The sequence below is a fragment of the Panthera tigris genome, chromosome A2 (genome assembly GCF_018350195.1).
Source record: "Panthera tigris isolate Pti1 chromosome A2, P.tigris_Pti1_mat1.1, whole genome shotgun sequence".
Classification (NCBI taxonomy): Eukaryota; Metazoa; Chordata; class Mammalia; order Carnivora; family Felidae; genus Panthera; species Panthera tigris.
Genome location: NC_056661.1, coordinates 154,370,462 through 154,392,608, shown reverse-complemented (window position 1 = coordinate 154,392,608; position 22,147 = coordinate 154,370,462). Strand labels below are relative to the sequence as shown.

The following is a 22,147-nucleotide window of genomic DNA, read 5'->3' as shown; positions in this document are numbered from 1 at the left end:
GTCCTCACTGCTGGCCCAATGGATGGTACCTCCTTCTCTACATCCGTGCCGCTTCAGACCACTGGCACTGTCCCTTCCCAGCCCACCACCCCATCCTCGTGAGTGATGGGATCAGGACGCTATCACCAGCGGTGATGTTCGCTCTGTCTTCAAAAAACCGTGGAGCCAAAAGTTAAGAAATGATGGAAGAGCCACGTGACGGGGACGCTTTCCCCATCTCGGTGATGAGGCAACACAAAGTCCGACGAGATGCGGGTGCCTGAGCCAACTCAACTCTACCTTGGCACTGGCATCATCTTGAGTTAGTTTTGTTTTATATATGTATATTATATATATATTTATATATATATATATATATGTATGGGTTTGTTTTTTTAGCACACTGTCCCATTCTCGGGTCTGGATTTAGGGCAGTTGGTCCTCGGGACAGGTTGGACAGAAGGGGCCAAGGTACAGAAGAATCCCGAGATTAGTGTGAGGCCCAGGCCCCCCCATGCACAGAACATGGACCATCCGTATCCATGGCTGATGTCATCGGGGAGTCCATACAGGTAGCGTGGGTAGCGTGACAGCTCAAAGTTGATTCCAGCCACACAGGTGCACAGTGATATGATGCAGAAAGTTCCTGGAGGGCAAGGCAAGGAACATGGGGTGGGGTGGGGTGGGGTGAGGGAGAGGGAAAGGGAAGAGGGAAAGGGGAGAGAGAGGGAGAGAGAAAGAGAGAAGTGAGGTTGACAGCATTTTTCAATTTTCTTGAGTAGGCAAGGTGAAAAGACGCAGATATAAGCCACCAAGATCCGTAGCTGGAAATATTCACGGAGAGGAGAAAAGTGTCAAGAGATCATGGCTTCCTCACTCTCCAATAATTGCCCGGTCTTGGAACAACTTGGGAAGTCTTGCCTGTGGGAAAATACTAAATAAGCATCGCAGTAGAGTCTCATGTGGGGTATGGTGAGGCAAAAGAGTATTCAATTCATTTTTCTAAAGCATTGAAAATTCACCGTCTTTCTTGGGAGACACAGAAAACACACCCCACCCTCCCACCCGCTACTTGTTTACAGAGAAAAACAACGTCTATTCTTTCCTATATAAAACATTCCTATACGACATTGGGTTTTCCTTTAACCCATTCACCAACAAGTCACCCCAATCCTGGGAGCCCTTTTCCTTTTCCTGTAAGACAGCATCTCCCAAAGTTGGAACACCGACCCTCTGAGATATTCCTTTACAAAGGGGCAGCAGAGTCAAAACCTCTGGGAAACTCTGTACGTGACTTCTCACCACGAAGATGTATAGCCCACGGTAGCATAAGCTCATGCATCTAACCTAGTCTTATGAGTATTTGACAGACTTGATGGGAACTCTTCTTTTTAAAAAATTACTCCTGGGGCGCCTGGGTGGCTCAGTCAGTTAAGCGGCTGACTTTAGCTCAGGTCATGATCTCACGGTCCGTGAGTTTGAGCCCCGCGTCGGGCTCTGTGCTGACAGCTCAGAGCCTGGAGCCTGTTTCAGATTCTGTGTCTCCCTCTCTCTGACCCTCCCCCGTTCATGCTCTGTCTCTCTCTGTCTCAAAAATAAATGTTAAAAAAATTTTTTAAAACTAAAAAATTACTCCTACTAACCCTCAATGAGAAGGCTGCTATAAGAGAGAAAATGTTATAAAAATGTTATAAAAATTAAAAAATTTTTAACCATTGGAGATATGTGGCAAACCCAAAATGAGTTCAAGAGCTTTTCTTGGACCACCTGGGGGGCTCGGGTGGTTAAATGGTTAAGCGTCTGACTCTTGGTTTCGGCTCAGGTCATGATCTCATGGTTTGTGAGTTCAATCCCTGTGTCAGGCTCTGCGCTGCCAGTGCAGAGCCTGCTTGGGATTCTCTCCCCCGGGCCCTCCCCCATTCCCTCTCTTTCTCACTCTCAAAATAAATAAACTTAAAAAAAAAAAAAGGTTTTCTCGATATTGGCTGCGTCTCACGTTTCTTCGGTCAGCAACTGATATGACGGCAATGGCCTGTGAAGTTTGAGAAGGCTGGGTTGGGTCAGTAGAAGAAAGAAAAGGGAGAAGCATATTTTTTAGGGGGCGGGGACAAGAGGAGGGGCATTATATTTATATTTATTATGAGACCTCTTGCTTCCTGATGGCCAAGTTTCCTTAAGATCCAACCTTTTTTCCTCCAGGCCTCAGGCCCATGAACTTGTGATAATTTCAGCGGTCATAGTGACAGTCGCTGTACCTAACATTTATTAAGTGTGTGTGCTAGGAACTGTGTTGAGTGCTTAAACATGTATGGAAACTTTAATTCTCTAAATAAATCTATGCAGGTCACATTATTATCCCTATTTTGTCTCTGTCCCTACTTGATGGAAGAAATCGAGGCTCAGAGAGGTTAAGCCATCTGTCTAAAATCACACAGCTAGTAACTGGTGGAGCTGGGCTATAAGCTCAGGCAGGCTAGTTCCTGAGTCTGTGGTCTTATCCTTCATGCTCAGATGGGTGCCGTACAAGGTGGGTCCCTCCTGTTGTGCACGTGGGTTCAAGATGAATTCTCTATCACTCAGTCTGGGATAGGGCAGTTTGGAGTCTTGGGTGGCTTATTAAAGCAGACTGCTGGGCCCTACCCCAGAGCTTCTGGTGAGTAGGTCTGGGTAGCACCTGAGAATTTAGACTTTTTTTTTTTTAATTTTTTTTTAACGTTTTTATTTATTTTTGAGACAGAGAGAGACAGAGCATGAATGGGGGAGGGGCAGAGAGAGAGGGAGACACAGAATCAGAAGCAGGCTCCAGGCTCTGAGCCATCAGCCCAGAGCCCGACGCGGGGCTCGAACTCACAGACTGTGAGATCGTGACCTGAGCCGAAGTGGGACGCTTAACCGACTGAGCCACCCAGGCGCCCCGAATTTAGACTTTTAACAAGCTCTCGGGTGATGCTGATGCTGCCGGTCCAGTGACTACACTTTGGGACCACTGAGTTAGAAAAAGGTTTTAGTAGAGAAAGACGAAACTTAATAGTCCAACGTTCAGAGAACGGAGAAAAAAAGACAAACGGGCAATAAATGTGAAAAATGCCCAATTGTGCCAATAATCAGAGACTTGGAAAATAAAGACATAGTAACAGAAGATAATCGAATCGGTGCCGTTTGGGTTTTCGTCTTGCTTTTTAATGATTATTTCCAAACCTAGTGAGGAAGCAGCAAAATGGACCATCCCATAGACTCTGGGGGAGATGTAAGCTGGTGTTTCCTTACAGGAAAGTGATCCTCAAAATATTCATACATTTGACCTAGTGACTTCCTTCTAGATTAAGAAAGGAATCCCACCTGGGAACAAAGATTTAAATACAAAGATGTGCACGTGGCGAAGGGTGGAACTGAGACGTGGCAGTTGGAGGGGCCAAAGTGAGCCTCAGATCCGCGGTGAACACTGCTTTTTGGGCTGAGAGGTCTGAACATTAGGCCGAGTGAAAGAAGGTGTTGAGGCACTTTGGTGGCTCCGATCTGCATTCCCAAAGACCGCGAAGGAGCCTGCTACAAGGACCTGGAAGAAGGGAGATGGGGGCTGGCATGGAGGGAGGAGGGCGCAGTGAATACCTGTTCAGTGAACACTCCTTCTAGAGGCAACGTAAAGTGATGTGTCAGGGGGGACCTGGGCCCAGGAGCCCCAGAAATAAAATGGGTGCCTATGTGTGCCTGTGCAGTGTTTCTGTGTATGTATATGTGCATGCACGTGCATGCATTTGTGCACAGTGTGTGTATGGGATTGTGCACACGTGTGCATGTGTAGTGACAGCCACTATGTACAAACACGTGTGGCAGCATCATTACCTGGCAGAGCAGGGGTCCCAAACTTCAGGGAGTTAACAAAGCAACCCAGTCTCTCCTGCTGTGCACTGGGGCTCAGATGGAATTCTATGATAATATCTACACGGACTAGGTCTCACCTCGGTCCTGCTGAGTCGGCACGTCTTGGGGAAGAGGATGGGAAACTTTTGGTTCGTCAGGTGACTTCCGTTGATCAGGCTGGTGGGACCCTTGGGTTAGGGCAGAGGGCCTTTGTGTAACCTTGAGACAGAGCCAGGTGAGGGGAAGAGGAAAGGTGGTCCAGAAGGAAGGGGGCAGCCTGTGGGGCAAGGCCAACGAGAGGGTGACAACCTGGAAGTGTGAGAACTAAAGAAAAGCTATGTGTGACACCAGTTTCAAATAATCCAAATGCCAACAAACCAGAGCTGGCCTTCTGTGCCTCAAGAAGGCTCCTTTTACTGCCTGGCTTGGGAACCTGAGTGTGCACAGATACAATCTGCTAAAACTTAGATTAAGGACAGGAAAAGTGTGTGTGTGTGTGTGTGTGTGTGTGTGTGTGTGTGTGCGCGCACGTGCATGCATGTGTGCTCAGTTCAAATCTGAGCTGCCGTTGAGATGGCGAGGCACTTGGCACCATGGATCTGGAGCCTGATAGAAAGTTCTGAGCTAGAGATGTGGATTGAATCATCATCCTATAAACTGAAGCTGTGTGTGTGAGGAGGTCACCCACTGATTTTATATAAATCTACAAGATGCTGTAAAGAAATGGAGACACTCCTTATCATCAAAAGGTACACTATCCTCCCGATTAAATCCAGTGATTTGTTCTGGGGGAGAAGGTTGACCTCGAGTAGTTTTGATCTTCCTGAGTTACCAGTAGCTGAAAAATGTTGACACACGCTGTTTTAATCGTGTATTCTGCAAGTACAGTGGACAGGACACAAAGGATGTGGTTGCTACGTTGAGAGTAAAGAGCTTAGGTCTGTGTGGAGCTAATTACCAATTGGAAATGGCCCAGCCTGTGGATAGCATACATCTTGTTGGGTTACGTTAATGGAGTTAATAGGGGATCTTCTAGCCTTAACTTCCTATCCGCTCTTCTGTGACTTTGGAACCTTTTGAAATTTCTGTTAGTGCTTGTCCATATTGCCCTTGACGGGAGAAAACTTCTAGGGGTCTCACGAAAGAGGGCCCTTTGAGCCAACCATCTAAGCGACTTGTTAGGAAACTGTGTGTGAAAAAGAGAGAAGACTGGAAACAGGTTCTGTTTCCACATAAGGCTACTGTTTTCTGTTACAATCAAGAACTTAATCGTTTTTACATATCTCTGTACTTGTAAATTCAAATTTGAAAATGCACATTAGTAATTAATGGATATTAATTAGTAATTAATGGATATTCACATGTATATGGATGTGGATTAATTAGTAATTAATGGATATTCACATGTATAGTAATTAATGGATATTAATTAGTAATTAATGGATATTCACATGTATATGGCAGGTCCTCCATCAATGGACTGAATGAATGATGTGCTGCCCTTGTTCCTCAGCCTAACAACAGACTTTGACAAACACCCACTGAGTCCCTTGAATCCCAGAGAGTAGAGGAGATGGGGACAAAGGTGGCCGAGCACCCTAACTGTCCCAGTTTTCTCAGATGATGAACTAAACTCTCAGACCTGTAAACTGGCGACTAACTGGTGAGTGTAGGGTGCAGACCCCGCCCCCACCCCCGCCACCCCCACAGCTCTCTGGGGTTCTCTGCAGAGTGAAGACAGATTCTGAAGGCTCCTGCTGGAAACCATGGATGGCAGTGGATAGGACGGCCTCCCCTCATTTACCCAAAGTACAGTGTGAGGTCCTCCCGTCCCCCACAGCAGTAGACTGGAGCCTCTGGGGCTAGGTCTCTTGAATGTGTCATTTTGTTCCTCATGAGCACTTATTGAGAGATAGGCGAGGATCCAAGAAATAATGCAGCGTCACATCTTCTTAGGAATCCCCCCGCCTGTGGTTTGGGGTTTGGGCCTAATTCCAATCAGATTCCTAGACTAACTGCAGTCAGAAAGAACTTTGCCCCGAGCTCTTCCCTCTGGAGCCAGGCTCTGCTGTGTGCTCCAGACCTGGCTGTAAGAAACATCAGGTGGAAAGCAGACCAGGGAGGCAGGGACAGTGCCCATATGATTGTCACGTCTCGGTGACGGCAGGCCTGGTGTGGGAGCGGGAGGGGGACATCCCTGTGGCTGTGGGCTCTGTGACGCAACACAGCTCATCAGCAAGTATTTGTAGAACTGTGTTTATGCTAGATGATAAAAAGGAGAATAAGATATGATCCCTGTTCTTAAGAATCTTTAAATCTAAACTAAAAGAGATTTTTTAAACAAGCTTCTCATCTAGTCGGCGATAGAATTGAGGATGCTGTGACCACAGAACCGGACCCAGAGGCTGCAGTTTAGAGCCAGCTCTGGGCCTCTACCTGCCCCCACTTCCAGCAGGAAGATGGGGAGCAGAGCAGATGACTGTGAGGTTCCCCCCCCCCCATCATCCAGCCGTCTTTAGGAAGAGGAGGAATACCCCGTAGTGGGTGGTTAGGGTCAATCTCTGACAGAGACAATCAAGCTGGGCCAGGGAAGGTTTCCCAGGCAAAGAACAGAATTCCCGCAGACAGTACACAGAAGTGGGGGGCCTCACCTGGTCTGGAGCGTGTCCCTCCTTTGCCCTCAGTGCCCTCCTTGCCCCGGGTCTCTATGCAGAGATGACAAGGCAGGCCCGTGTTCCCCTGTCACAGAGCTTCTCACTTCCCAACTGCTCACTGCTCTAGCCTTGTCCAGCCTCCATCATTTCTCACGTGAGCGGCCGTAACAAGTCACTGCTGTCTTGCCTTCTGTTCTTGCCCCCGTAGAGCAGCCAGTGATATTTTAAAAATGTAATCAAATCATAATTCTCTCCCCTGCTTAAAACCCTCCAATAGCTTCCTATCACACTCAGAATACAAACCCAGCTCCTTACCCTGACCATAGAACCTTATCTCAGTAGACCCTGCCTCCCCATCTGGCCTCATTTCTCACCTTGACCCCCACACTCTAGCCACAGAAAAGAGCATTCTGTGTCTCAAACTAGCTAACCGTCTACCCACCCCAGGGACTTTGCACTTGCTGTTCTCTCATCTGGGACGCCCTTTTTCTAGCTCTTCTCAGATCTCAAATGTCATCCCCTCAGAGAGATCCTCCCTGGCCTCCTTCTAAAATTGTGCCTCCCCAGTGGTTTTCCAGCTGTGCCCCATGGAGGTTCTCAGGAGAGGGAGAGGGAGTAGAAGAGGATCCAGCCCTCTCTCCTCTCTTTGGCCAGAATAGCCCTGCTTTGATGTGAGTCCATGTGAAATTCCATTTGAAGAAAGGAGTCCAGTGATTTCAGCATTTCTGAAAAGCACTGGGCTCATCCATTCACAAGGGGGCCTCAAGGTATGTCATTACAGGGACTAAGCTTTGGACAGCAAAGTCCGATGGCTGCCCCCGTAGTTGCAAGTCTATGCCTTTGGCGGCAGAAGCTAATAGGTCTCCGCTCTCATCGCTGCTGGCCCTGGAAGGGGCCTCCAACTCCTACTCAGCCCCGCCCTCCAGGCAGCCAGCCCCGACTCGCCAGCTGGTTGGAAGAGAAACGAACTCTAATTACCCCTCTCTGTGCCAGGACCCTCATTCGCAAGGACCCGGAGTTCAGGAAGTCCAGCTAGAAGAGAAGCCACCACCCCCTGGAACCCTGAGAGCCCGCGCTTGAAGACCCCCTGGCGTGGAGGAAACACTCTCCAGTCCCCTCTCGTGTCCCTATTTGCAAACCCCACCTGGAAAGGACGGCCAACAGGTGGGAGGAACTACGTAAACATCATGTTTCCTTCTCATTGTACAAACAAACCACCTGTTTCTTTTAATGACCATTGCCACCTGAAGCCCCTTCAGGACTCACGACCACCTTGTAACCCCCGGCCCCGCCCTGGTCGCACCTGCCTGTGTCCTGTCAGTCCCCGGCAGGCCGAGGACAGGGCCTGCTGCCCGCCCCGTCCCCAGTCCCCTTGGCTCCAGGCACAGCTGAGACTCGAGTGGGGGCGAGGGAGGAGACGGCTTCCGCCCGGCCTGCCAACACCAAACACAGCTTCCCCATCCACCTCCTCCACATGGCTGCCATCTCTAATTAGCACTCCCTGCATTGCCAGATATTAGATTCCAGTCTCCCTGCACCCCGCCCCCCAACCCTGAGCTTCAGTTTCTCTGTTGGACAACTTCCCCTTGCTTGACATCTCTTCCTTGGGTCTCCGAGCTGCCTCTTGATCCCAGCTCCATGCCACCTGTCTGTCCCTCAGAGGGACTTCTCCTCCTCTAGTCTTTGTACAGTCAAGGTTCCCAGCTCCCCTCTTCTGCCAAGTCCCTCCTTCTGGCAACTTCACCCTCGTCTCCAACTTCAGCTACCACCAGGACACGACCGATTCATAGGATTATGTGATATTATGTGACACCCTGTACTATGTCATTATGTGTCCCCAACCCCAGGGACACAGTATGGATGGTCAAGGTATTCCCTGGCTACAGGTTTCCAGCCCAAGTTCCTGTAAGCTCCTGACTTCTTTATTCTTTGGAAGCCTTGCTTCCCTAGTAGGGTGAACACCCATCCTAGTTTGCCTGGGAGTCGGGGGGGACAGGGGTGTGTCCCTGGAACGTGGGATTTTTATCCTCAAACCAGAAAGTCCTGGGCTAAGTGGGACACATCAGTCACCCTTCCTACAGGCTCCCTCACAGTCCTCCCCACTCGGGTCCCAATCAGTGATACTGCAGCAATGACACAAAGTAATCCTTGCTTGTCAATTCAATTAGACATAATGCCTTCACCCAGCGCAAGGACGGAGACTCCGATGCCTGGAATGTGTTGCTAATGTTAAGAAAACACCATGCTGGGATTGCACTGTTTGGGGTTGGGGGCTGGCAGCTAAGTCTGCCACCCTGAAATGTTGCCCAGGAACACTTAATCAGCAGCCCAATAATGGTCCCATCCCAGCACCACCTTAAAGTTCAATTATTTTTAAGCGGCTCTTCAGAGTTCTGGTGGAAGCTTCCTGCTCAGCGCACCCTGGAGCACGGATTGCAGGTGTGTAGGGTGTGACCTGGGCCTCCCTGTGTGGCGGCTGCTGTGTTAGCACACACAGGCAGGGAGGGGAGGACGTGTGTCTCTGCCTCCCTGTAGGGACCGTCAGAGATATCTCGGTAGTAATGCCACAGCAATGGACCTGTGTAGAAATCGCATCAAAACTGAGGCCTCAGATTAGGCAGCAGCAAAGCTCTTATTAATTCAAGAGGCCACGAGCCAGGAAACTGAAGGCCTCGAGAAGGTTCTCCCAGGAATCCAGGGCAGTTACATATTCAGTGCACAGGCACCTTCCCAAATGTCTATTCCTTATGGGGCCAAGTGGTACCCAAAACTTCACTGGACATAATTTGTGCAGCTTTCTGGGGCAGGAGATCCATCTGCGTGACATTTTCTGCTCCTGGGAATGAGGAATGACGTCTGTGTATCCCTGGCCCTCCCACGTTCCTGTGTGGCTTCGTGGCCAAAGAGCCCCTGGTCTGACCCGAGCCCACTAGCTTGCTGCAAAGTGGTGACTGCAGAGGTGCCCTCGTGGGCGTGCAGGTCAGGGACATCTGGGGAGCAGCCCAAGTCCTCCCTCAGACACTCCCCCGTGAGCCCCTCTCTGATCTTTAAAACCATAAAGAAGCAAATCGGCAAACAGAAAAAGGATCCCTCCTCCTCCAGCAGCAGCGAATGCACCCTAGGAAGCTGGTGTCCACTAAACCCTTCCTTTGCGGAGATTAAATGCCTCGGCAGCATTGAGCTCTCAAGAGCTCTTTATAGCTTTGCTCAGACCTGCACGGAATATAAATTACGGTTGAATGATACACCATCGCATCAGCAGCAGCCAACAGGCAGGTCACGTGGGGTTTTCCATCCAGGGTGCCTTAAGGGTTCGTTGGGATGAGGCATGGAGTGGTGACAGGCCCCCGAGAACACACTGTGAGGCATGGCGCCCTGAGTTCGGACACAACCATCCATCATTCTGGAAGCTGTGCACACGCTCCAGGCAGAGACACTGCAGGCGTGCCGCCACACCCCCACCCTCCCGGGCAAGCAGCGTGTGTGTTCCCGGGGTCGTGCCTACGTGCTACAAGGCTGTTCTTTGGGCATAATCATGCCATGGTAATGCAACATCCCCAGCTCAAGCACTGAAAGGGACTGGCCCGTGCATACAGGTTGGCATCGGTTCTAAAGACAATGCTTCCAGATTCCTAACATAGAACCTGGAGTCTTATGCTTTGGTTTTTGCATATCCACAGGGTGGACTCCAAATCCGGAAGCACTGGTGTCACGGACCGAATTGTGTCCTTGCAAACTTTGTACATTAAAGACCTGACCCCTGTGCCTCAGGATGTGACTATATCTGAGACAGGGCTGTTAAACAGCTAATAAAGGTAAAATGAGGCTGTTAGGGTGGCCCCTAATGCCAACTGACTAGTGTCCTTACAAGAAAAGATTAGGACATACAAAGAGACATCAGCCAGCTGTGTGCACAGAGGGAAGGCCACGTGAAGGGGCAAGCAAGAGGGTGGCTGTGTGTGAGAAAGAGGCCTCAGAGGAGACAACGCCACTGATGCCCTGATCTTGGACTTTCAGCCTCCAGGACTGTGGGAAGATAAATTTCTCTTGTTTAAGCCCCCCAGTCTGTGGAATTTTATCTTGGCGGCCCTAGCAATCTAATGCAACAGGTGAATACATAATAAGTGGCTTATTACCATATCATTACAATCCCTAATAAAATAAGATCACCTACGTTTCCCGACTTTATAGCCACCCTGTAGCTAAAACAGGCATCTCAACATAGCCCTATAAAACAACAGGTGCTGGGCATCTTCTGGTTTTTGGCCCCCACCTCATCTTCCTCACCTATGTTATCTGTGCTTACTCTCACTCAATACCCACCAATCCATTTATTCTTTTGGGTGTAGATTTAGATTTGATCTTAAGAGCCATGGCTCTTGCGGCCTCTACGCCAAGGACGGAGCCTTTGCAAACTTGGGCAAATATCTAAAGGGCTGAACAAATGAAGAGGCCGTTGGTGGATGTCCACATGCTTTTTGTGGTGGGAATTTACTGAGATCAAAGAACCTCTGTCCATTGACCTTGACTGGAGACAGACATTTCCGCTGTCCTCCCGGTCTACCCAGAGTCCACATAGCCACCCCTGATGGTCCAAGCCAAGTCCCGTCTCCCAAGAAGCCTTCCCTGAACATGCCTAGCATTAAGATTATTCGCATTTTTTCTGGTCTGGAACAGGCAACCTGACAATTATAGGGTCCCCCCTCTTGTTCTCCGTTCTAGTTTGTGTTCAGCTAGACTGTCATTTTCTCCAGAAGTGGTGGGTAGTGATGTCTCTTGCATTACACACAGCACCAAGCATGAAACTCCATGTCACTGGGAGAAATGGACTTCCAGGCTATAGGGCTTTCCAGTGAAAATATGGGCTTTGAAACCTAGAGGGGAAGGAAGGCGACACCATGCCCGGTCCTCCCACCCTTCATCCTCCCATACCGTTCTGCGATGGCTGAGGGGTTTGCACACCCACGCATGTGCTCACCTACCCCTGTTTTAGTGGGCACCTTGGGTTTCAGGAAGCGTTTTTGTATTCACAGAAATTCAGCATTGGAATAATACACTCTCTGCAGGATTATTTTGAAAAGCGATAATAATAAATGTGAAAAGGCTTACAGAAGTTAAAATTGCTTTCTATATGTAAGGTATAATATTAGAAATGGAAGGCTTTAAGTGAGGGTGAAGAAAAATCGTCCTGGAGGACGAGAAAAAGAATGTGACTGCTGTTTCAATCTCCATCACCTACTCCATTTCCCCCCAGCCCTGCTCCAGGGTAAATACTACACCAGGAAAAAACGGCCCTTGACAGAAACCAGAAGAAGAGCTCACTCAGGACTCTTCATTCTACGGACTTGGTTAAACCAGAACCATGGCATTTGGAAGATCTCAGAATACATTTCTGAGAAGGATCATCCTCAGAGGGGGCTCAGAGAGGTTATGGCAGCCAGCAGAGGTCATGTGACAACCTTGGTGGGTTTGCAAAGCAGCTTGTAAGCCTGTGGCTCAACCAGGATGGGTAAAAGGGAGCAACCCTGATAACAGTGTTGGGATCACTATTTAACAGGAGTTGGGGACCTTTTACAGGTGCCACAAAGCTTCTGATCAGGTGGCATCTACAGTTATCCCACACTTATTCATTAAACATCTACTATATAGTGGACTGTGAGAGCTATATTTTTATTATTTTTAGTCTGCATGACAATTTCCTTTCTTCCTTCTGTTAAAATCCACCACCATTTGTTCTCATGGGAAAGCCATGATTCATTCAGACATAAGCACCTGATATAAGCCAAATCTTGGGTGTTGTATCTTCTACTCCTCTTGAGGTTGTGGTTACAGACATGCGCATATAGATGTGAATTATACATATATCTATATTTTGCCCACCTGCCCTTGGATATTTCATGCTTCATGGAGCAAAAAGTTGGGAATATCTGAGGTGGGTGGTCCGTGAAGAGCTATGAGCTTTCTATATGGCAGGCACATATCTACGGGTGAGAAAAGTCCTAGGAAGACAATGAATCAAGAGTACAACATCACATCTTTCTCAATGTGAATCTTTGGAGCTTCCTATCCATCTGGGTCTTGGTTCAGAGCTGAGAGTTGGTGGGATCCAACTGGCTTCCTGACTAAACTGAGAGTGGCATCTACAGCTGTGCAGAAAGGAACATTCTCAAGCTGTGAACAGTGAGCTTCCAAGAGTAAAGCCACTTAGCGCATGCCATCTTCCTGCCGCTGCTTCTCTTTTCTTTCCTTCTCTTTCTAGGCCAACTCTTTCTGATGAATGACAATGGTCCACAGAGCAAACTTGGAGAACCTCTAGGATGGAGGGCAATCTTGTCCTGAGTTTCTTGCTCGGGACAATGCTTGAAGGAATTCAAAACCTCCTGAAGATCATCTCTGATTCCTGGTTGCTCTACTCATTGGTCTTCCAAAGTAGTACACGAGGCATTTGCAGAAAAAGCCACATCACCCCCCAGGGCCAGCATGAAGCTGGCACAAGTAGATGTATCATTACCTATGAACTCCTGTCTTGGTGGTCTAAGGCTCTCCTGGCCCAGAGGTCCACCAAGGCAGCCTGTACCAGCTTCCCAGTAGAAGAACTGCAGCCAACAGGGGGTTATGCATGGTGGAAAGAGAACTCCACCAAGAATCAGAACATCTGAGTTCTGGTCTCATCTCTGCCCATGAAGTGGGCAAATCACTTCACCTCTCTGGGCCATGATCCCTCAACCACACAATACAGAGGATGGAACCAGATCTCTACAGTCCTTCCAGTTAAGCGATTCCCTGGCTCTTGGTATTGGGCTAAGTAGGTGCCCTTCTCTCTGAACTGCTCTAGGACCGGTTACCAGTTATTTTGTCACATGTGAGCCACTTGGAGAGAAGTTACTGCTTCTCACCTCCTGACATGCACAGAAGGGCTGGTGGATGAGACCATTAGATGTCATTACTCGACATCAATGTGCATATGAGGCTCTGCTCTAAATTGCCATGATTGTAAATGTGGAAGGATTGGGACCCAGCTGTTTAAGTGCCTGGAAGAAATTGGCTCCTGAAAGAAATCTCTCAGGCTTCTGCCCTATCTGATCCAAGCCAATGCCATGTTAATTAGGAGAGGAAGAGGCTTAGGGTGGGAGTCAGAAGATCAGGCGAGCCTGCCACATGGTGTGGTTTATGTTTCCATATGCCTGGCACATTTGTCAGCTGGCCCTGGCCTTTCTTTGAGATGATGTCACCTCATCACTGGGTCACTGAACACATATATAGTTTCACATGGATCAAACACTGATATGTAATATTTATAATGTGGCAGGCATTGTTTCAAATGCTTTTAATGTTAGCTCTTTTAATCCTCAACGCAACTTTATGAGGTTTGGATAAGGGAAGTGAGGCATGGAGAGGTTAAGTAGATTGTGTAAGGTCACACAGCAAGTATGGGAGCCAGTAATTTCAAATCCACGCTTCTGACGCTTGTTATGTTGTCTCTCATTTCTCGTGCATGTGGATTGTCTCTGGAGCTGGACTGTAAGCACAGAAGCTTCTTCCCCAGTAGGGCTCTCTACTCGGTGGTGATTCATTCAATCAGACTTATTGACTAGATGATGAGATTGGGAGAGGAGCCCCTGTCATGACTAAGTGCAGCCCCAAGGAGGTTCTGGGTACCACACAGACTCGCGGCTCAGGTAATAAACTCTTGTTGCTGAATTCTTCAGAGAACTTGGAAAACCTATCATAACCTGTCATAACATGGCTTTGCTCCTTATCTGGGCCACTTAGAGGGGTGAGCTTCTGTGGAGGAACAGAGGTTTTCTAGGAGGTGTAGGGTGGGCAGCTCAAGAAAGGCAACGAATCAAGATCACAGCATTAACTTTCTTTCACTTCCCAGTTGGCCAGAAACTAAACCCAGTGGACAGAGGAAGCTGGTGGCCAGAACAGGACCCGCAGGAGCTCAGTGTGGATCCCAGCCCGTCAAAGGGGTCTTCCCTCCCACCAGCATCTCCTGGCTCATGAACGGGTCTCAGCCTGGGCACCTCTTTTTCCTCTTTTCTCTTGGAGATTTGGAGAGTGATAATTACTCATCTTTGCTTGGTGAATCCATACTCTAGTGAGGAAAGAGTCACAGGAAGGAGATTGACAGGGCAAAAACATGTCGGCTTTATAAGGCTAGCATGGCAACCGTGGCCACATTCAAGTGCACCTGTACCTTCCCTCAGGCTGACATTTTAGGATGATTTTCCTAGAGGAACATGGAGGTTTACAAAGCAGATACACTCACCTAGAAGTGTTGACTCACACTGGTGAGCCTCCTGATGCCAGCCTGGGCCTGGGGCCTCAACCCAGGAATTCTGCCCAATGGAGGAGCAAGCAGGGGCAGAGGACCCAGGTGGTGCTGAGGTCCCACAAGCTCGGCCTCTTGACCCAACCACACCAGAGAAGTCAGTCCCCTCTTCTCTTGGGACTTGAAGAGAGCCTTGAAAGGTAGCTTGTCCTCCTGAAGAGAGAAGCTTCCTACTTTATGGACCCTGATGGGAATGCTGAGATCAAAGGAAAGAACACTGTCCAACCTCCCCTTGGCCATACTAACTTAAGGACCAGAAGCAGCTGTGACCCAGAGGCTTCTGGGAAACGTGACTGCAATGGAACTTGTCTGAAAACGTTAAGAGCTGAGCCCGAAGGGGTAGTTTCATTAAATGAAGTGTAGCCTGGAAAAGTGGCTGAATCTTTAAGAAGCTCCTAGGTTTTGTTAGCGGGGGAAGTGGGAAGGACACAGCTATTGGCATTCCTCTCTAGCCACGGCCAAAATTAGGGGATCAAATATCATACTAGACTTATATTTTACCTTCACATAAAGCAGCTTAAGCATTTTTAGATAAAGGGATTTTTTTCTTTTTGCTTCATTCACGACCGAGTTCAGTTACACAGAGATATATAAAAAACGGAAATGTATTAATGACATGTGAAATCCTAAACGAGAAGGGATAAAAACTTGGCATACTGCTTCTGGAAAGTGGCCAACTCTTAGTCTCTGTGCAGGCTCAGGTGATCGATGGCATGAAAGCCCTTTGAGGACAACAGTAAGGGCAAGTTGACTTGATTCTTCCTTCGGCCTCAATCACTACCTCCCTTTGAGGCTGCTCCTGAGTGTTCAGCACAGAAAAATCCTCTTTCTCTGTGCACCCACCGGCCCTCTGCTATGGCACTGGTCATCTGCCTCCACCATGGCCTGGGTGGCCGTTAAGGACAGGAGCCATCCATGTTTTTGTATGTATGTCCTGGGTGCTACCACATGACTAGCATTCAGTAGGCACTCAATTAATGTTTAGTGAGTTGAATTTAGTTTGTAAAGCAAATAATTAAGAAGTGCAATAGAGCTGTCTTCAAATATTTGAAGGACCTTTGGAGGAAGATGGTCCTGACTTTAACTTACGTTACTTTAGCAGAAAGGACCCAAGTCCAAAAAGTCAAAGTTTAGAGAAAACATATTAAGGTGTTTTTGTTTTGTTTTGTTTTACTTTAGAGAGAGAGACCGCATAAACAGGGAATAGGGACAGAGGGAGAGACAGAATCTTAAGCAGACTCCATGCTCAGTGTGAAGCCTGATGTGGGACTCGATCCCATGACCCTGGGATCATGACATGAACTGAAATCAAGAGTTGGATGTTCAACGGACTGAACCAGCCAAGTGCCCCTAAGGTTTAAAATAAGGAAGAGCTGGGGTGTCTGGGTGGCTCTGTTGGCTGAACATCATCTGACTCTCAATTTTGACTCAGGTCATGATTTCAAGGTCGTGAGATTGGGCTGAGCTTGCTAAAGATTCTCTCTCTGCCCCACCCCCACTTGCACTCATGCTCTCTTTTAAATGAAATAAGAGCAAAATGACAACAGGAGGCGCCAATAAGGAAGCGGCCCCCTGCTACCATGGAGACTTTGACCCAGAGGGGAGACAGGAAATTATCTAGATTTCTGCTCCCAGGATACTCATAATGAGGTGAGTGCCATCAAAATGGTACAAAGTGATGTCTGAGTTCAGAGGCAGAGTCTGGTTTTAGTGAAGCTGATTCAGAAAGTTTTGCCCTATGACCCAGCAATAGCACTGCTAGGAATTTACCCAAGGGATACAGGAGTGATGATGCATAGGGGCACTTGTACCCCAATGTTTATAGCAGCACTTTCAACAATAGCCAAATTATGGAAAGAGCCTAAGTGTCCATCAACTGATGAATGGATAAAGAAATTGTGGTTTATATACACAATGGAGTACTATGTGGCAATGACAAAGAATGAAATGTGGCCTTTTGTAGCAACGTAGATGGAACTGGAGAGTGTTATGCTTAGTGAAATAAGTCATACAGAGAAAGACAGATTCCATATGGTTTCACTCCTATGTGGATCCTGAGAAGCTTAACAGAAGACCGTGGGGGAGGGGAAGGAAAAAAAAAAAAGGTTAGAGAGGGAGGGAGCCAAAACATAGGAGACTCTTAAAAACTGTGAACTGAGGGTTGATGGGGGTGGGAGGGAGGGAAGGGTGGGTGAGGGGTACTGAGGAGGGCACCTGGGATGAGCACTGGGTGTTGTATGGAAACCAATTTGACAATAAATTTCATATTAAAAAAAAAGTTTCTAAAAGATGCTGAGTGCACACTGAGCCTCGAGGAAGTGGAGGCCATCGGCAAGCCTAGCAAGGTGGCTTGGAGGTGGGCAACGGCAAGTGGTCTAGAGGAAGCCCAGGATATGTGGCTGAAATGGAGTCTGAGGCAAGACTGTGGTCAACGTTCAACTCCCGGCTGGTGCCGCCGACAGACATGGAGCCACAGAATGTTTTCACCAGAGCAGTGACGTAGCAGGAGGCATATTTTTATTTTATCTATGTTTTTAAATGTTTATTTTTGAGAAAGCACGAGTGGGGGAGGGGCAAAGAGAGAGGGGGACAGAGGATCTGAAGCGGGCTCTATGCTGACAGCACAGAGCCCAATGTGGGGCTTGAGGTCACCTGAGTCCCAAATCGGACACTCAACCAACTGAGCCACCCGGATGCCCCACAAGGTGTATTTTTAGAAAGGCAGAGTGGTGTAAAAGTTGACTTAAGTGGCAAATAGAAGAGATAAACATCTATGCGATACTTTTCCTCTGCTAGATTGCTTTTCCTGTATACTATTTCATTTCATCCACACAAAAACCATAGAGGGTAGGCAGCTCTGTTTCAGTTTTACAGATGAGAAAATGGACACTGGGAGTTTGGTGACTCAGTGGTGGGTCAGAGGTGTCCACCAAGGGCTGAGTGACCACCACTCTGCCTTAGTAAGAAGGGCCCCGGTGGCACTCGGGGAGTGGATATGGATGAAAAAGCCACACAGAATACGGCACAGGAAATATTGGCAGATGTTGACAATTGCTGCTAAGGTACGGGTGACACTGCAAAAGTGAACAATGACTCAGAAGTGACTGGAAGACTCCCCGTGCTGAGGAAGGCCAGAAAAGCAGCTCATTTCATTAGGGGAAAGGAAAGGACAGAAGCTGATACTTGTCAGGCACCTGCAGTAAGCCGGGCACTTAACACATAGGCCAGAAACATAAAGCACATGCATACCATACACAGAGAAAGTGCAAGTCTAGTCCTAGGCATGTTTGAGTTTCCAGAAGGGTGGAGATGTCCAGTGAATAGTTAGAAACACGAGGCTGGAGCTCAGAACAGGCCATTCCATACCATTTCCAGGCTCGTCTGTGCAGAGATTATTACCACTGTGTGAGGAGATACTGGTGCCAAGGAGGCATGTGTGTAGGGAAAAAGAAAAGAACACCGAAGGTCAGATTTACAGGTGAAGCAAAGAGCAAAGGAAGCAGAAAAGGCCCAGGAAAAAGGAAAAGTCATGAGTGTGCTGTCATGTAAGACAAGAGACGAGAGTCTGAAAACCAGAGACAGGTAAATCCACAGGAGCTCAGCAAGAGGAGGTTCAAGGATAGGTGACGGGCAGAACAGCCAGGAGGAAGCAGGTCTCCAAGAAAGCAGTTTCTGTTACATGGTGGGAACAGAAACCAGACTTCAAGAGATGAGGGAGGTTGGTGCAGAGCTATAGAAGTGATAAGATTATTCTTTTTGCTACATGAGCCCCAAGCTTTGTCTTTGGTCTCAGAGCATATGAAAAGGTAAGGCCCTCAGCCAAAGAGACTCATTTTCCTATTCCTCTAGGAAATGTCCCTTGAACAGAATCAGGCTCATCTTTTCTGCAACCCCCCCCCCCCCACCAAGAACAGTAGTCTTCATCTACCATGACAAGAGGTCTGTACGGAGTCAGCTCTTACCCTATCAGGTGATGAGCTGCTGGAGGCTCATAAATGTGTCAACAACTTAATTTTGATTTGAGAGAGAGCACTGCATGGTAAGTACAAACCCAGGCTTCAGAGTGGAATAGATCTGAGGTGGAATCCTTGCGTCTGGGAACTATGTGACTTCGGGCAAGGTACTTAAACTCTCTAAGCCAGCACTAGCAACTCCAAAGAAGGTAAGAGCCGGTGATAAACTGAGCACACATGAGTAAAAACGTAGGAAGTGCTATTATTACAGGCCGACCATGTTCAGTGTGTTCCACTTCTCAGTTATTTCTCAGCACAATCCTAGAAGGCAGGTACTATTTTGCAGATGGTGAAATTGAGGCTAACCTTCATCGCATCTGGACCTGATGCTTTTGGTAACACTTTGGTAGTAGAAGTGACTCCCTTCATGGCTTCTCTACCCCTCTCTTCCTGTCTTGCCCCCCAACGAACACCTGCCTACCACTGGTGGGGGGCAAAGAGGAGCCCTCCGCCTTGCTGGTGGGGGCAAGGAGGACCCCTGCGCCTCGGGTATAAACAAAGTCTTGCCAGGAAGCCTGCATTTGCCTTGCTGGTTAATTCCTCGGGCTGCTGTTTTGTCCCAGGTGGGCTCACCAAGTATCCTTCTCTTTAATTCCACGCGTCCCAGAAACAGAAAAAAGAGCGGGGATTAGTCTGAAGACCTTAGTTTAAGGTTCTACCATTTACTTAATTGCCTGACCCTGTGCTTGTTTTGTGGCTCTCCAGGCCCAGTTCTACAAAATTAGGGCTGATGGGAAGATGCAAAAAAATAACGCTGGAACAAGATCTACCAAGGATATGGCAGAGATGCTCTGAAATGTGAGCTCTTCCCTTCCCCGGTCTGCCTCTTCCACCTGCCTCTGAAGGTGGTTTGAAGGTCCACTGAGGCCATCCCCTCCCTTTGGAGCTCCGTGAACTTCAAGTGTCACCCAACTCATAAGTGACCCCCTTTCTGCCCTTTTCTGTGTGGCCAGCACCTCTTCCCTAAGAAGCTGGATGGATAGATTGAAGTCTCCTTGTCTTCTTCGCTGCTGAAAATCCAGACACAGAATTCTTTTCTTTTTAACATTTTTCAATTTAAAGGTGTCTGTCATTAAAAGGAAAACAGCTCTATTATTACACTAATTGGCCTAAGTGTCTGATTCTTCTCGAAGATTGTGAGCAACCCCAAGACACTGAGTTTTATCATCCACAGTGCCTAGTACCCTAGTACTTAGCGGGTACTTAACAACTGGTTGTTTATTTAATGAATAATTCACACTGAACAGGTACTAATGGTTCATTAATGTGGCAATGGGCTCCCCTCTTTCACAGCCACATCTTGGACATCCTTGATCTTCTGATGGCTTCTATAGATAGGGAGAGTGTATTTTCCAAAGCCCAAGTCAAGACATGTGGTATGGGACAGGATCTGATGACAGGAAAGTGTATTTGAAATCAGGAGACTTCCAGAATGTCTGGGAGGTAGCACAGCTTCACACAGGCCCTCATTCTCCAATTATTTTATACTTGGGAATAAAATGCACATCATTACCCACCTGTCCTCCCCAAAGCCCAAGTTCTGTTAGGATGGAAAGGATTCCTTTACCCTCTCTGGGGCCATCTTCATAAACCCTTTCCAGAGTAATGCTTTAGGGCTTTTCTGGAATCACTTTCCCATTGGTACGCCCTAGGCCATTGCCAGCCCCCGCTAAGGTGCAGAGAGCTGAACAGTCCAGCCTTGTCAAGCCCCTCCCCATCCCATCCACAAGGGGCACGCTGCCCTGGGTTCACAGGTGTGCCTGCCCGCCCTGCCCCCCAGCTCACTGATCCAGGCCAGGTCAAGTCAGCTTTTGGGTACCCAGAGAGCATGGGGACCCTAACTCCTGTGTTCACACAGTGCATTTCAGCCATCCAAGTGGTGGGGGTGACAAGATACCTGGCGGGGGACAGAGCTCCCCTCCTCCCTTTCTTGGGTCTGGCTATTTCTGCTGCAGCTTCTCACCTGTCCTTAATCCCCCAGGGCAGGAGAGAGGAAATTCCTCATTTATATCTGCTCCTCCCTTTTGTTTCCCCAGGAGCAGCTTTTATGCCCACTAGGAGGGGTCTCTCCGTTTATTTCAGGAACCAGCATTTTTCTTTGATTTATGATTCATTTCAAGAGCCAGAGGCTTGCCTGACAAGTTCCCTTTCTCTGAAGCTTGCATACCTCTGTAAGAACATCCTAGAAGAGCCATAGGGATGGAAGCTTTTGAAGCTGCTTTAGAAATTACCTAAGTTTCCATGGCAATCAAGCACTGTGAAGTCACCACCACATTCTGGGTCTTTCTGTTTCCACTGAAAAGGCTGTTGGAGAAATCTGTTCTTTCTCAACAACCCTCCCCCCACCCCCCCACCCCCACGCCACCTCAGTAATAGAGATGGTCTTCCAGCGACCCTGCCTTCTCTCTCTTCTCCTGCCTGCCCTTCCCCCATCCCATTCTTGTAACAGTCCATTGTCTGCAAGCAAAGACCCACAATTCAGGGCAGCAATGTGATTATTTCTACCCCAGGAAAAACAGGGTCTTCTTACCATGATAGGAGGAGACCTTAGGACATCAGTCTCCTTACCTGACTCTGGACTATACTCATTGGATAACTCAGACATGTCTGAGCATGTCTGTGTCAGCAGAGGCAGGCCAGTCAGGAAGGCACCAGGCTGAAGAGAAATCACTCATTCTGAGTGAGACCCCCAATCGCCCACCCCATACTCAGCCTAGACACTGAACCAAAACCATGCCTTACTGTCTAGAGTAACCCAACTTTGCTATATTCCCTTGTCTCCTTTACACTTCTGGGTCTGTCCTGCCCGCGTAGGATTAAAAAAATTTTTTTTAAATGTTTTATTTATTTTCAGAGACAGAGAGAGAGAGGAAGAGCAAGTGAGCAAGCACGTAAGGGGCAGAGAGAGAGGGAGACACAAGCAAGCTCCAGGCTCTGAGCTGTCAGCACAGAGCCCGATGCGGGGCTCGAACTCACAAACTGTGAGATCATGACCTCAGCTGAAGTCGGACACTTAACTGGCTGAGCCACCCAGATGCCCTTTTACATTTTTAAAAAAATGTTTACTTTTGAGAGAGCGAGCAAGCACGAGTGGGGGAGGGGCAGAGAGGGGGACAGAGGATCTGAAGCAGGCTCTGTCCTGATAGCAGTGAACCCGACATGGGGCTGGAACTCATGAACTACAAGATCGACCTGAGCCAAAGGTGGAAGCTCAACCGACTGAGTCACCCAGGCACCCCCGTAACTGACTGGTTTTGATTATTCATTACAGGAACTTCACAAAAGATCCATCAACTTCCACTGAA

General features: G+C 48.2%; 1 protein-coding gene and 1 long non-coding RNA gene across 2 annotated transcripts in view; both read right to left on the bottom strand.

Annotated features, from left to right (window-relative positions):
* Nucleotides 1-263: 263 nt before the first annotated feature.
* TMEM178B (transmembrane protein 178B) overlaps nt 264-22,147 on the bottom strand; it is a 366,274-nt gene continuing 344,390 nt past the window's right edge. The window contains exon 4 of the mRNA XM_042973768.1: nt 264-625. Within this exon, the coding sequence (XP_042829702.1) occupies nt 375-625 (251 nt within the window). The 3' untranslated portion in view covers nt 264-374. The remainder of the gene's footprint in view (nt 626-22,147) is intronic.
* Nucleotides 19,021-21,076, bottom strand: LOC122235242. The gene is made up of 2 exons (XR_006213350.1): nt 21,010-21,076; nt 19,021-19,428 (listed from the first exon to the last, which is right to left on the bottom strand). It is a non-coding gene; the product is annotated as an uncharacterized LOC122235242 (long non-coding RNA).